The sequence below is a fragment of the Malaclemys terrapin genome, chromosome 5, assembly GCF_027887155.1.
Source record: "Malaclemys terrapin pileata isolate rMalTer1 chromosome 5, rMalTer1.hap1, whole genome shotgun sequence".
NCBI lineage: Eukaryota > Metazoa > Chordata > Testudines > Emydidae > Malaclemys > Malaclemys terrapin.
In genome coordinates this window covers 54073063-54088506 of record NC_071509.1, presented here as the reverse complement: position 1 = coordinate 54088506, position 15444 = coordinate 54073063, and the positions used below count along the sequence as shown (strand labels likewise).

General features: G+C 44.7%; 1 protein-coding gene across 1 annotated transcript in view; it reads left to right on the top strand.

Moving 5' to 3' along the window:
• The first annotated feature begins 568 nt into the window (after positions 1–568).
• Positions 569–15444, top strand: part of LONRF1 (LON peptidase N-terminal domain and ring finger 1) — a 39258-nt gene continuing 24382 nt past the window's right edge. The window contains exons 1-2 of the mRNA XM_054030675.1: positions 569–3301; positions 9042–9160. Of these exons, the coding sequence (XP_053886650.1) occupies positions 2680–3301; positions 9042–9160 (741 nt within the window). The 5' untranslated portion in view covers positions 569–2679. The remainder of the gene's footprint in view (positions 3302–9041; positions 9161–15444) is intronic.

Sequence of the window (15444 nt, the reverse complement as noted above, 5' to 3'; positions counted from 1 at the left end):
TTTTTGCTCTGCTGCCATTTTTTTTGCTCCGCCCCCCCGATATTTCATCCCTGTGATCTGGTCACCCTATCCTGTGTTAAGTCTTGTTTTACATCCTGATGCCCATTTTTGATTCCTACAAGCACCTCCATTAATTGTTCTATCTTACTGTGACGGTGCTGCCCATGGGAGCCAGCTGAGGTCACTCAATTAGGGTGAGCTGCAAACAAAACGGGGCAGACAAACCCCAGAAGCTGGTGGATATTCCAAAACTTAGTTTACCAAGCCAGCACAGAACAGAACAGCTTCTATAGTGCCTCACTGGTTACTCAGAAGTCCAAACAATGCAGTTCCCTTAAAGTACCCAGCCTCAGGCCTCCATCCAGACACACACGTCAGATATGATGATGATTACTGAAAATCTTATCTCGTCATATAAAAGAAAAGGTTCTTCCAATCCCAAAGGATCAGCCACATACCCAGTTTCAATTATAACTTAGATCTTACCCAAAATACACGCTTATAGCCAATTCTTATTAACTAAACTAAAATTTATTAAAAAAGAAAAGAGAGAGAGTTGGTTAAAAGATCAATATACATACAGACTTGGATTCAATTCTTGAGGTTTAGATACATAGCAGAGGTGAGCTTGTAGTTGCCAAAAGTCCTTTTAGATATAGTCCATAGGTTATAGTCCAATGTCCATATTCAGGGTGGCTCGAGTCAATGACTGGGGATCTCAGTCCTTGTTGCTTAAGGTTTCCCCCTCTTGAAACCCAAAGCAGATCTGAGATGCAGAAGGATCGTGTCCCAAGGTTTTTATACATTTCCAGCAGCCTTTTGGCCTGAGAAAACAATAGGCTCAACTTTCCTCCTTCTAAACATCATGGCAATTAACACAGGATAATTTATCCATTAAACAGTTCAGATACAGGTTACCACAACCTTCAAAGAGACGTATAGACAATAATACTATTTCACTTAAGTATCTTTCTAAATACGGATACTCCTTTTTTGATCTTTGAATCAAAGCTATAGCAATAGACAAGACTCGTTTGCTTACATCACAAGCCCTGAGCAAAACATCTACCCTTTTATGTCTAACAATGCAGACTTGCATTTCAAAGCTCTATTCATTTACACATCTTCCTAACCAGTCACTAAAGTTCGGCCATGGGTTAGGTCAGTCTGGGAGGTAATTAACTCTTTCTGGCCCTGTCACCTTTCAATGAGATATTATATTACACTCATAACATCACACTTGATTTAACAGCTCACGATCTCTCTCTTTGGAAACTAGATCCCACCTCTAACACAGTTGTTGTCCCTCTTTGATGTGAACAGCAACTCAAAGTTGAGAATCTCAATGATGCTTCATTTAGAAGTAGACATTGAAGGAGTCTAGTATTTTTGGATGCAACTTTATTTACAAAGAATATGTAGAATCCCACTTTATGCAGGAGGCACAAATGGAGCAATTATTTAGCTTATAGCCCCAAGCCTCTTCAGCTAACAGACCCAAACACACTCACTCTAGCTTTTTCTAGCCTACTGCTTGGCTTTCCTGCTTCTCTCTCTGTTCTTACCTGTCCTCCCTTCCCCCGTGTTCTCCCCAACACCTACCCAAAGTGCTACTCCACCAAAATCTCCTGCACACACCTTTCATCTGAGGAGGGGGTTTATGCTTACAGTTATGTTCATGATAAGTGTGACCCTTCAATCTCAATGGGGTTTTAACTCACCCCCTAATTTCACCCAGCTCCTAACAGAATAGGGCCTAGCACAGCAGGATCCTGGTTCCTGAGAAGGGCTCCTAGACTTTACAGTAATATAAATAATAAGAAAGCTTCACTCCCAAATGAAATGCTGAAGGTTACAGTGCCTCACTGAGTGCTGCCCGGGGTAGTTTGGCACCTGCAGATCACTCAGCACAGGCTGGAAGAAGCATCTTGCTCTCATGAGAGCCAGAGTCAGGCACAGGCACTGTTTAGAGCTATTTGAAAAAAGTGCACGGGTGTATTTAGCTGGGGGTGGGGGGCAGGTTCTGTCATAATAGAGGGCGCTGTAGAGCACAGAGGTTCAGGCATTTTTAGCACCACTGGGCTGTTTCTTCTCCGCTTGCCTGTCTGCTGGAGCCTCTTGTACTGCCCCCAGAACACCTCCTTACCGCTCCAGCCATGGGGACCTGAACGACCTCCCTACCTGCGAGCGCCCCACACGCACCGAGTCTCCGCCCATTCCCCTAGGCCCTGCCCACCACCCCGGCGGGCTTCTCCCTCGGCTCCTCCGCGGCTCTAGGCCCCGCCCTCTCCTCGCTGAGCTATGGCACGCGAGGAGCGTCGAGCTGTGTTTTGTAATCTCCTCCGCCCCCTCCCCCACGCCGTGCCGCTCAGCCAATGGAGAGTGCACGTTGTGGTCAGGTGACGCAGCTTTTTATGTAAGCCAGCGGCGGGTCTGCGGCGATGTTTGAAAGGGGGTTACGGTCTAACGGCCGCTCCGCGAAGCGTCTGCTATAGGGCGCGCGTGTGTGCTGCGCCCGTCACCCGCTTAAGTGTCTACTCCCGCTTCCCCCCCCCCCCGTCGCGAGTGCCTCGGGGCCGTGCGCAGAGCAGAGCCCGGCTACAGCCACGCCGCGAGGAGCGCCACACCCCCCTCTGGGATCCGCACGGCGAGCGGGGCAGGGTGGGGGCTCGCAGCAGGATGGCGTCGTCGTCGGTGGTTGTGAGCTCGGAGGGGTCCCCGGAGTCAGGGGGCAGCGGGTGGCCCCGCGCGGAGCCCGAAGGGGAGCAGGAGCGGCTGCTGCGGCGCGGGGAGCTGCTGGCCCTGGGGAACCACCTGAAGGAAGCGCTGGAGACTTACTCGGCGGCGCTGCGTCTCGGGCCGCCTGCGGGACCCCGCCGCCTCGAGACCCTTGTGGACTGTCTGGTGCTGAACTACCGCCTCCGACAGGGGCTGGACTGGAGCCGGGACCAGGGGGCCCGGGAGGAGGGAGGCGGCGCGGCCGCAGGGCCGCTGACCTGCTGCGGCTGCCGGGGCTTCCTGGGCGAGCCGGTGACCGCTCCGTGCGGGCACAGCTACTGCCGCCGCTGCCTCCGGAGGGAGCTGCGCTCCCGCTGCCGCCTGTGCCGGGACCTGCTGCTGCCGCCGCCCGGGGGTGGCCCCGCTGCCCAGCTCCGGACCAGCGTCGTCCTCAACCAGTTGGCGGAGAAATGGTTCCCGGCCGAGTGTGTGAGGGCGCGGACCGGCAACCTGCTGGGGGAGCTGCTGAGCCAGGGGCGCTTCCGAGAGAGCCTGAGCGCCGCCAGCCAGGCCTTGCTAACAGGTAATGGGCAGCGGGAGAGGCTCAGCTTGCGCGCTGGGCCCTGGCACGTTTCTCCCCCCCAGTCTGCACCCGGGGGGCAGGGAACCCGCTTCGGTTTAGTGACAGTTGGCGCGACAGGGCGAGACTTGGTTCCTCGGGTGTGCCGCAGGGAGCGGAGTGCTCTTGTCCGTCTCCTGTCACTCCATCTCCACCGTGCCCCTCTCCTCCCCTCACAGCTCAGTCGGGGAGGAGTCGGCGCTGTAATGAAGTAAGCTGCCGAAATCCCGAGGGGAAGCTGGCACGGATAGGCCCTTTGAAACAAGTCTGAAGTTTGCTAGAGCTCCAAGAGTTGACTTTTCTAACGTCGCTAACTTACTACGGGAACGAGCAGCGAGAGAGCCGATTGTGGGGCTGCATGAGGGCTGTCTGGTGAGCAGATACACGGAGGGGTACTTGTGGAGTGGGCACGCTGCCCCTCTACTGCAAACCTTTTTCCAGGCCAGCTTTTTCCGTGCCTCCGACATAGACCCTGTTGGACGGTGACAGGGTATTTTAGAACCATGCCTGCTGTATTTGCATTGTTTCTAAAGAGAGACCTGTTTTCCCAGCCTCTCAAGTATGTCACTGAGACAATTCCCAGCAGGCTAGGCCTAGTTGCATAAGCAGACGGGGCATGGAGGGGGACAGGTTGTGTAATGCTAGTGACATCACAGATGGGTGTGGTAGGCGTTTTATAATACACTGTTGCTAGAGAGGGCAAGGGGGGAGGTGAAAGGGTGTGCTTGGATTATTATTTATTGAGTACTGACAGTAGCTTGGCTCTGTACAGACTCATATGTGATCACTGTATCAGTGAGGTTAGTCTAGCTCACCCAAGCATTTTGATACCATAGAGATGAGCAAGACATAAACACCTAGACAGAAACAATGCCAGGTTCCCTCTTATGGTGCCTTAGTTCCGGTATGGAAGACTGAATTTGGTTAAGTTCTAGTCTCTTTATTTTTACAATGGTTGTTCAGAAACTTAGTCTGAAATTATACCTTTTTAACATTTGGTTTTTAATACTTGGGCACTGCATTTATGGAATTGCCAGCTGCAGGGGGAAAAAAAGTTTAGATATCAAGCTAAACATATTCATTTGACAGAAGTTTCTTTTCTAATCCATATTAGGGAGAAATGTTAGCTGCCATTTCAGAATAAACTGTTGTCAAAATACACTCCTGTTTGAAATATTCTGTTCAAATCTTAAACATCTCTTGGGAGCATAATATGTGTGGATGTTTGATTGTAGCAGTGTCCTAAACTATTTTTTAGTACAGTTGTAGCATCCTGTGTTAGTCAGGCCAAAGAAGCATGGAGTGTTGAGTGATTTATTAAATCTAGGAACTTCTTAAGAATTAAGTATTTTATTTTAATATAAAATTTGGCATTGTGGCGCACACACATAAAAGGTAATCAAACAAATGAAGTAAAATCTAAATGGCTTTTGGATTGTAAATGGGTCTCTGTGATTATAAACATTTATGGTTTAGGATTTTTGAGGAAGTGGAAGAAGAGATGGATTTTTCTGGTTCGACATTAAGAACCTAAGGGATCTCTCCTCCTCCTCCTTGCCATGGCACTGCTTATGGCTCTGACTGTCATAATATTTGAGGTGTCTATGAATGAAGAGTTTTTTAATTACATTGTTGTACCAAGTTTACATTTAGGTTTGGGTTTAACAAATGGCAGGTAAAACCTGAAAACATAACTTTCAGTCTTAATATTTATCCATAGTTTTCTTATGCAGATTATTCATGCATATATTAGATTGCAGATTTAGAGATTTACTCAGACCACGATCCTTTCTACATTCTTTTCCTTTGTATAGCCCAAAAAACTCAGTGTTCCAAGTGCTGACTGATTATACAATAAACGTTGTTACTCCGTGTGGTAGTTCTAATGTGTTAGAGGTGTTTGACAGCTGTATAAATCTATATAAGATGTCATACATATTTAGGGGCCTTTAAAGTCATTGATCTGTGAGTGTGTTTTTACAAAACATTGCTGTAAAGTAAATAAGGTAGATATAGAATTCTGTTAGTATATATTCTGAGCTATTGGCTTGGCAAGGTTTTTTTTCCTCCAGCAACATAGAGGAATTCTCACAAAGGCTCAGAGTTCGAGAGAGAGGGAAATATTAGCTTACTCTTTTTAAAAATAATTCCCTTAGTTCAGATGTGTTTTAAAGAAGCTTTTCTCCTTGTCATCCCATCTTAGTTCCACTTTACCCAGACATACAGTCCAAAATCTGATTGACATAAATCTGTTGCCCTAAATTGAACTTGATGCCATAAACTCAGCTTTAGTCAGGTTAAAAGAGAAGATGAGTTAATTGCTTTTAATAACTGTCTCCTATTATTTGGGATGTTAATTAATTGTAAACATGGAAGTTTGCCCCTAACTCTTCACAAATGTGGGGATGGGTAGTTCTTATGCTGATTAAGTTGAAATGAAGTAGAAGTCATTAAAGGGATGTGGTCAGGTTAAAATAAGAATAAAGACATCTTGAGTCTTTTAGCTTAGCATGTACCTCCTATCCCCCACATAACTGATATAGGTGCAACTCCACCACTTATTAGTAAATTACACTGTAATCATAAATAGTGTGATTTGAATTTCATAGCTTTCTTTTTGCCTTGGGTATTTTCATAACTTATTTCTTTTAGCAGATCCAAAATACCATAATACTTATTTGATTCCCTCCCGAATAACATTTTAATTCAGTGAAACTGAAAGTTTTGGAGTACAAATGTATTTCTTACAGTTTATGCTGCTTGCTTATTTTTTTGATATCTTTGTACAATTAAACTGGCTAATTGTATTCTCACTTCCGTAGTTTGTAGTAGAACAGTGGTTTGATGTTTGCAATCTAGATGTTGCGTGGATATATTTTTAGTTTTTCTAAAAAAACATATGCTTAACCTAAAGTTGGGGCCAAAGCTGACCTGACAGTATTTCTTTAAGCATTGCAATTCTGGGACAAAGGCTTAAAAACAGTTTGCAGTTTTGCAAGTACAGTCACTCCCATTTGGAAATAGGATTTATGCCTGCTATATGCATGTGCATATTGGGTAGTTATTGGCTGATAACATGTTAATGGGCCACTTTACCTCAAATGGCCCCTTGAAATATGTAACTACTTATGCTAAACAATCTGTTTCACTTTGTATTTAGCTGTGACATTCCGGGTATGTTTCCCAAACCTGAAGATCTCTGTGTAAGCTCGAAAGTGTCTTTCTCACCAATAGAAATTGGACCAATAACATACGTACCTCACCCACCTTGTTTCTCTAATATCTGGGACCCAACACGGCTACAGCAACACTGCATACAGCATAATGTGGCATTTAAATTATGCTTACAAAATTACACGTGCAAATTTAGGCCATGATTTTGCAAACACTTTTACACACAAGTAACTTTACACATATGAGAAGGTCCACTAAAGTAAACTGGACTACTCACATGTGTAAAGCTAATAGGCATATTTTGCCAAATGGGTCCTTAAAGGCCTGATTAAGACCTTTAAATCATGGCCCATCATTTTGTACAACTCCACTCAAAACAACTATCCTATCCTCTTTTTGGAAAGGGAATTGGTGTGTACAGTGTGTTAAAAGGACACTGTCGATTCAGGTTAGACTAGGGTTACCATATTTTGTGCCTCCAAAAGGAGGACACTCCACGGGGCCCTGGCCCCGCCCCCAGCCCCGCCCCAACTCCGCCCCCTCCCCAAAGTCTCCGCCCCCTCCCCTGCTTCCCGCGAACATTTAATTCGCGGGAAGCCTGGGCAGGTAAGGGGCGGTGTGGGGGGAGGAGGTGCGGCCCAGGCTGGCCCCCCGGCGGCTCCAGCCTGGGTCGGCTGCGGCCCTGGGGTGCCGGCCCCGGCCCCCGGCCGACCACCCCCGGCCCACCCAGCACTGCCAGCCGGCCCCGGCGGCCCAGCGCACCCCCCGGCTCGCGGCCCAGCGCACCCCCCGGCTCCCGGCCCCGGCGGCCCAGCGCACCCCCCCGGCGGCCCGGCTCCCGGCCCCGCGGCCCAACGCACCCCCCCCGGCGGCCCGGCTCCCAGCCCGACCCCCCGGCTCCCGGCCCTGCGGCCCAACGCACCCCTCCCCCCGGCGGCCCGGCTCCCGGCCCTGCGGCCCAACGCACCCCCCCCCCCCCGGCGGCCCGGCTCCCGGCCCGACCTCCCGGCCCCGCGGCCCAGCGCACCCCCCCCGGCTCCCGGCCCGACCCCCCGGCTCCCGGCCCCGCGGCCCAACGCACCTCCCCCCGGCGGCCCGGCTCCCGGCCCGACCCCCCGGCTCCCGGCCCCGCGGCCCAACGCACCCCCCCCCCCGGCGGCCCGGCTCCCGGCCCGACCCCCCGGCTCCCGGCCCCGCGGCCCAACGCACCCCCCCCCCCGGCGGCCCGGCTCCCGGCCCGACCCCCCGGCTCCCGGCCCAACGCACCCCCCCGGCGGCCCGGCTCCCGGCCCCGCGGCCCCGCGCACCCCCCCGGCGGCCCGCCCTCCCGGCCCCGCTGCCCCGCGCACCCCCCCGGCGGCCCGGCTCCCGGCCCCGCGCACCCCCCCGGCGGCCCGGCTCCCGGCCCGACCCCCCCGGCTCCCGGCCCCCGCGGCCCAGCGCACCCCCCCGGCGGCCCGGCTCCCGGCCTCGGCGGCCCGACCCCCGCAGCCCCGGCCCGGCACCGCGCGCCCGGCCCCGCGACCCCGGCCCAGCCCTCCCTCCCGATTTTCCCGGACATGCCCGGCTTTTGGGGGATTTCCCCCCGGACGGGGATTTGAGCCCCCAAAAGCCGGACATGTCCGGGAAAATCCGGACGTATGGTAACCCTAGGTTAGACTTCAATTTATCATTTTCTTCAAAAAGTCTGGCAAATGAGGACTGGCAAGACCATAATATTAATAGAAATGTTCTGACATTTAAAATTCAAAATAAATTTTTATTTAAGGGACATTGTCGATTCAGAATCTAGTCAATAAGAAACAAGTTAAGTAATTTCAAGTACTATACTTGTTGCCAAGTCCCCTATCAATGCTTGTGGTTTTTTATAGTCTCATATTCCTTGAGACCTTTTCTCTATAACACCTGGAATCCTGACACACAGTGCTTGAGAATTGCAGTGAAATTGATCAGTCTAACTTCCTGGCCTAGACAGAGTGAAATGTTAACTTACTTGTTACAGCAGAAAAGGTAAAAGTAAATTCGACTTTTTATAACAGGCATAAGTGCTTTGAACTAAAATGATTTCACTTTTCTCGGTAGTGTCTCAGTGTGAAGGTAAGAAATATTAAAAAAGTGTAAACAAAATTTAATGTACATGTGAATGCAAAACTAACTGTCCATGTTAAGTATATCACAAAATTTATTTGGCCTTCTTGAGTAGGTTTCAAATTTTACCTTTTTGTTCATTTTTATAACCAATAAGTAGTTGTAATAAGTTTTTTTTAAATTAAAACCTAAGATTATGCAAGTACATTAGAATGGACTATCTTTAAGATTTAAGGGAGGTTCCAAATATTTTGCAAAGCATTTGATGCAAACATTGTTTTTAAAACTGTTAAATTTAGGGAAGCCATTGCATTTTAAAAAAAATTGTCTAGCATGCTTGTGGGTTTTGTTGTCTTATAGGAATGTATAACTTATTTAGTTGGGTCAAAGTGTGTGTGTGTGTATGTATGTATATAAAACTAAAAATATATCTTGTTTTCAGATCCCAGTGACTTGATGTTAAGAGTTTACAGAGCTGAATCATATGCTGGCCTCCAAGAGTTTAAAACAGCCATAGAAGATCTAAATTTTATCATCTCTAAAATGTCAAATTGGCCAGAGGTAAGTTGGTTTGCAATCTGTTTTTTTTAAATCTGAATTTGTCTACAATGCTAAATTATGATCAAATCGCATCAAAATAATTTGGTTGACCCAGTTACTCTTACTTTATTTAAACTTTCAAATCAGTGTGGTCTAAATGCTTGGTTTAAAAAAAAAAACAAAAAAACCCCACCTTTAAATCTGGGAGTCAGTGAGATGTGAAAAATACTGCTTTTCTGCATCCTTGTTTATATTTTTATCAATTTTGATTTTAAACTCTTCAGGGTGGAGGGAACCTCTTGTCCTTTTTTTTCCTTTTTCTTGTATGATAAATAACCCCCCCCCCCCCCCAAAAAAAAAAAAAATAGTCCGAATCCACCAGTGAGTCACAGGAAGGTTCTAGCTGGGTTGCCACGTTCCAGGCAATTTTAACTCATCACTGAGCCCTGGCTTAGGCAAACCTAAATTTCTTCTGGCCTGGAGAGGAGCTTGCGGGGCAGGAGGGTGTTGGAGAGCAAGCCTATCTCTCACTGACCCCACTGTGGTGGCTTCCATCCCTCAGGGCTGGGCCTGGCTCCCCGCTTGGACGTTGTGACCTGGTGCATGGTGTCTCAGTGCCACTTAAGTTTACTCTGGCCATACAGGTATGGCCAGGCCAAACCTTAGTGGTGCTGTAAACCCATGCACCAGGTTGCAATATCAATCAGGTTTGGCTCAGCTACTCTCCTGTCATGGACAGGAGCTGCTGCCATTGTTGCAAGATGAGTATGTTGCGGGCTTGGTCTCCAGCTCCCCCTTACCTCTGCACCAGGCTGGGATTAGTGCAGTGCCTGCACTGGGAGTGCTATATGCAATGGTGGGTCAGTTGATGAGTCACCTTAGTAAAATGTTTGGGAACTCCTGGACAAGGCTAAAGCGGTTCTCTTTCAAACCAGAGAGAGTCTATTACCATTTTGTTGTTGTTAAATAGACAATGCTATTTTATTAGTATTAAGTTTGAAACTAGCTTGCTGTTACAGGCTCGGTTTTGACATGCCCTGTAGTTTGGCAAAACCTAACTAGCTGCCTGAAACTTCAGACTTCTGCTCTATGCTATCTTTCTAAAAAAAAAACTTGGATGAGGCATTTGGGAAGCAAGACAGTCAGAAGCTGAGGTGGTTTTCACTTCTGAAACATCTTGCTCATGAGTTTTTTGTTGCAGTTTTGATTCTAAAACAGCTTTTTGTAAGTCTGGATTTGTTTAAAATTGGTCTTGGCGTATTTGCGTGACTGTGGTGGGGTGAAAGAAGGGGGCGGGCAAGGCAATACATGGGTTGGAAGAATTTGGAAAGGATGGGGTCCCTATGGTTTGTTAGCTTTGCTTGGATTTCTGACAGAGCAGTTTGTTTGAGAATGATGAAGCCTTGCAGAAATCTCAATGGTGTCCCTCTTTTTAGCTCCACCATGAACTGGAAATCTAATCATGTCCATAAACTACTTAAAAGTACTGTAGTTTCTAGTGCAGGGGTCAGCAACCTTTCAGAAGTGGTATGCCGAGTCTTCATTTATTCACTCTGATTTAAGGTTTCACGTGCCAGTAATACAGTTTAATGTTTTTAGAAGGTCTCTTTCTATAAGTCTATAATATACAACTAAACTATTGTTGTATGTAAAGTAAATAAGATTTTTAAAATGTTTAAGAAGCTTCGTTTAAAATTAAATTAAAATGCAGGGCCCCCCAGACCGGTGGCCAGGGCCTGGGTAATGTAGGTGCCACTGAAAATCAGCTCACGTGCTGCCTTTGGCACACGTGCCATAGGTTGCCCACCCCCGTTCTAGTGTTATCTCTGCCCCTGAGTCCCCCTGGCAGTTTCTGTGGTCTTATAGGCACAATATCCTGTTTTTTTTTTAATTTTTTTTTCGCTCTCCTGTTGTATAAAAGACTTGCAAAAAGAGGAAAATGACTATATAGAAGAAATAATAAAACTGACTGCACAAAATGGAGTCAAATACACAGTGTAAACAAACTAAAAACGAAGTGCTTTTCTGTATTCTTTGGCTGTAACAAAAGCAGTTTTTTTTTGTTTTTTTTTTTAAATGTTGGTGTTTCTTCAATATGTCTTTCAGTACCTGAAGGGGGAAAATTTTCAACAGCTATTAGTGAAAGTGAATTTGTCTTGTGATTTAAAAATTAAGATATTTCTTGTCTTAGTGGTTATCAAAAACTTCATGAAAGACCATCAGTGCCTTCAGCTCATTCATAAGGTGTGATAGTTACATAGGGTGAAAGATTTTTGATTCTCCAATATGTGTTTTCATGCTATCTAATCTTAAATGTTACCTTAATTTTGAATTTCCAGGCTTTCTTTTTGTTTTAAAAAGAGAAATGATTGTTCACTTAAGAGAAAACACTTAAATATAAATATTTACAAATTTAACTCCAGCTTAACAAATTCATTGCTTGGGAATTGTTGATGACTTCGGATGTGGTACAGGTAGCTGTAATCACTTAAAGGCAGGATTGAATTATATCTGCAAATATCTCACTTTAGAGTTCTGCACTTAGTGTGAAAGTATAAGCATTTGCATTAAATTTTTTCTCATTAAAGCATTTAAACATTAAATAATACTTGGAGTCCTCCTGTAAGGGGAGGTGCAGTTGTCAGGTGCCAGGACTAAAAACTTCAGATTTTTATATTGTTCTTGGAAGACATTTCTCTTCATACCTAGTTTTGAAGTAAAGAGACTCGTTTTCATTGTTAGGTAAATAAAACTACATTTTCCCCAAGCTCTTATCTGTCAATAAAACTAAATTTACAGAAATACTAAATGCTTCTTGTGGCAAAACTGGTTCAAAATGTGCTTTCAGAATGTATATTTACTTCTCCATATACCTGGAGAGAAACTCAGCTTCTTGTGAACAAAACTTCTAAAAAAATTGAGTTTGCTCTATAGCTTCCTCCAACAAAGTCTGAAGACCTTTTTAGCCTCCATTCCTAAAAAGGTGGACATGTAAGAGGAAAGCCAGAATCCTTCCCTTTCCAAGAAATCTGCCTCATCTGAGTAGAGGCAGAAATTTCCTTAGGAGGAAATGTGCTTTCATCAAACAGCCATTGTAAGGAAACTATCACAGCCATTTGTTGTGGAATTATGGCAGTCACTCCATAGGTAAAGCTGCACTGAATTTCCTTTTTATAAATTTGGTTTTGGCCCACTTATCTAAAATTATTATAAAAAGTCATATTGGCCTCAGTGTTGTTAGTTAGGAAAAATTGTAGCGAATTGGACAAAGTGTTTCCGAATTCTGATACCCTAAATGGTGTACATCAGGATTCAAAAAGTCCTAGGTTTTCATCTTTTCATAGCAAAAAAACCTGAAAGGAGAGAGAATCTAGTTTATTGATTTGTAACTGAGATCTAGTTATCTAGTGCTCAGGAATAAAATTAGTTGATTAAAGTCAGATGTCAAAAGTTTTTAACTTTTGTATTTGGAGCATGAGCTCAAGTAAACTTTAATACTGCATATTACATGATTGCTGGAGACATGAGTTTTCAATTTTTAAAAAATGGTAAGTAGCTAGCTTTTTCTCTAGGTTAGAACAGAGGGCTTTGGCAGTGGGAGAATTGTCGTCACTGGGGAGACTTGTCAATGGAAAAGGTAGCTGATGGGAGGGTGAGGGACCATTCATTAATTTAAAGCCTAGCCCAGGCCATGTGGAGCATCTTTTTGCTCTGTTCCAGCATCTCCTGCCCCCCCCCCCCCATCTTGTACTGGTAGCTTAGACACTACTTTGCAGATGCTGCAATTCTGACCAGTTGCCTGTTTTGGGATCAAGAAGGAATTTTTCTTCTTATAAAAGCCAAATTGGCCAAGGCCTGGGTAGTTCAGTTAAATAGGAGTAGGATTGAGTAAATAGTGAAAGTACTTGGTAAGGACATTAATTTGTTGCAACTTGGCAGTCCGTTTCCACTGGGGTTAAAAGGAATGGTTCCCAGAATAGAAAGACCTGGGATTTGGGCCTTGTGCTTATGGAATAAGGGGAGATCTTCATGGGCTGAGGTCCCCTACTTTAATACCTGCTGTCCCCCTTGTGGGTGGGATTAGAGTGATAGGACTCAGAAGAGCTGAGTTTTAGGGGTAAGCTGAGGAGAGTCTACTCCAAGTTGTGTTGTATAGTAGGACCCCACTGTAGCTCCCACACTGGACCCATTTAAAATGCCCGGTATTTATGAGTCTAGGTGACAGAGCAGGTAGTGCCCCTCTTCTGTGTTAAGTTGTAACTTTGTTAAATTTATCCCTCAAAATCCATCCCTATATTTTTCCTCTTTTGCCATCATATCCAGATGAGAGAATTTTTTCCACTCAAAGGCTTGTGGGATGGGAGGCGGCACATGGCAACACGTCTTTCAAGTCTTAGTATAGGGATTTTACCTTTTCCTGCAGTCCTCAAAAGTAAGTAGGAGAGTGTACCCCACCATCTTACCCAGTCTCCCCTTCCTGTGGACCTCCTCAATAGGGGAATGCTGTTTCTGCAGACCTTGAAATAAGTAAAACCTCAGAGTTACTAACTGATCAATCAGCCACAGACCTCGTTTGGAACCAGAAGTATGCAATCAGGCAGCATCAGAGAAGGAAAAAAAGCAAGCACAATACAGTACTGTGTTAAATGTAAACTACTAAAAAAAAAAAAAAGATTTCATGGGGTAAGGAAACTCTGCTTGTTTCATTTAAATTAAGATGGTTGAAAGCAGCATTTTTATTCTGCATAGTAAAGTTTAAAAGGTGTATTAAGCAGGGTGGATAAAAATCAATGATTTAAAAAAATCAAATTTGATTTTTTATTTGTTGGATTTTTTTTTATTTAAATCAGATTTTTTTAAATAAAATGCTTTTTGAGGAGAAAACCTAAGGATAGTTTTAATTAAGACACATTGTAGTTCAAAGTATCAGAGGGGGGTAGCCCTGTTAGTCTGAATCTGTAAAAATCAACAGAGGGTCCTATGGCACTTTTAAGACTAACAGAAGTATTGGAGTATAAGCTTTTGTGGGTAAATGGCCACTTCATCAGACGCAGGTAGGCATTCGTGGGCATTCACTCACAAAAGCTTATGCTCCAATACTTCTGTTAGTCTTAAAGGTGCCACAGGACCCTCTGTTGCTTATTGTAGTTCAAAGATATCTCATCATGGAATAGGGATTATAAAGTCTAATTCTATAGTATGAGACAATATATTCATGTAATGTTTAAGAAAAGTTTTGTAAATGAGTTCCAATAGTTCATGGATTTAGGGACCCAATCTTATGGGCTTCCACGGGCTTCTGTATAGATTATTTAGGTTAATCTTTCTATCTATCCAGTGGGACTTAGTGCTCAGTCTAGAAGATACCATCAGAGATGCTTAGTTTTGCAGTTCTCAAACTGTGGATTTGTTCTCCAGAGGTAACATGTTTGCTATTAACAAGCATGTTTTTAAATAAATAATATATAGATGTGAGAAATAACAGACCTCAACTCTGTGTACACAAATTTTCAGAGGGACAATAGAGTCAATCCCTTACCTCTCTCTAAAAGTGCAGAGTTTCAAAAAGTTCAATGAATAGAAGATTGTTGGGGGCGTAATAGATCTGGACAAGGAGAAGAAGTCTGGAGATAAATGTGAGAAGTGAAGGACATATGCTTGTTTTGTTAAAATATTGTGTTCTGTTTAAGTATTCTGGATTTTTTTCCTTCATGTTGTTGTTTTAGTTAAATAAAACAATTTAAATGTCTGTCGGGTAATGTTCTCTTCCTAATACAGCATGGCAAGAAAATCCTCCAAATATTAATCATTAACCTGTTGGATTGGAGATAGTTCACCTCCAAGTGACTTAATAAATATCTGCTTCAGTTACTTTTGGTAACCAAACACTCATTCATTTTCTGATATAGCTGTAAAACTAATCTGAAAAGTTTTCAAAATTAATCGCTGTTTAAAAATGTATAGTGTGTACTTTCTAAAAATGAAACCTACCATATATACTCGTTCATAAGCCAATATTTTTGGTAAAAAAGTGACGCATCAGAGTGGGGGGTTGGCTTATAAACGGGTCTACTCCAAAATTTGATGATTTTAAACTCTATTGAATAATTGAATTGAATATCTAATACATTGTTGCTTTGTTTATCTGGAGCGTCTGCAGGCATGGAGCCCCTCAGCTCCCTGTGGCCGTGGTTCGCTGTTTCCAGCCAGTGGGTCGGCTTATGAAAGAGTCATACGGTTTTTGCTATTTTTACCTAATCATCTTGGGGGGTCGGCTTATAAACAAACGGGCTAATGAACAAGTA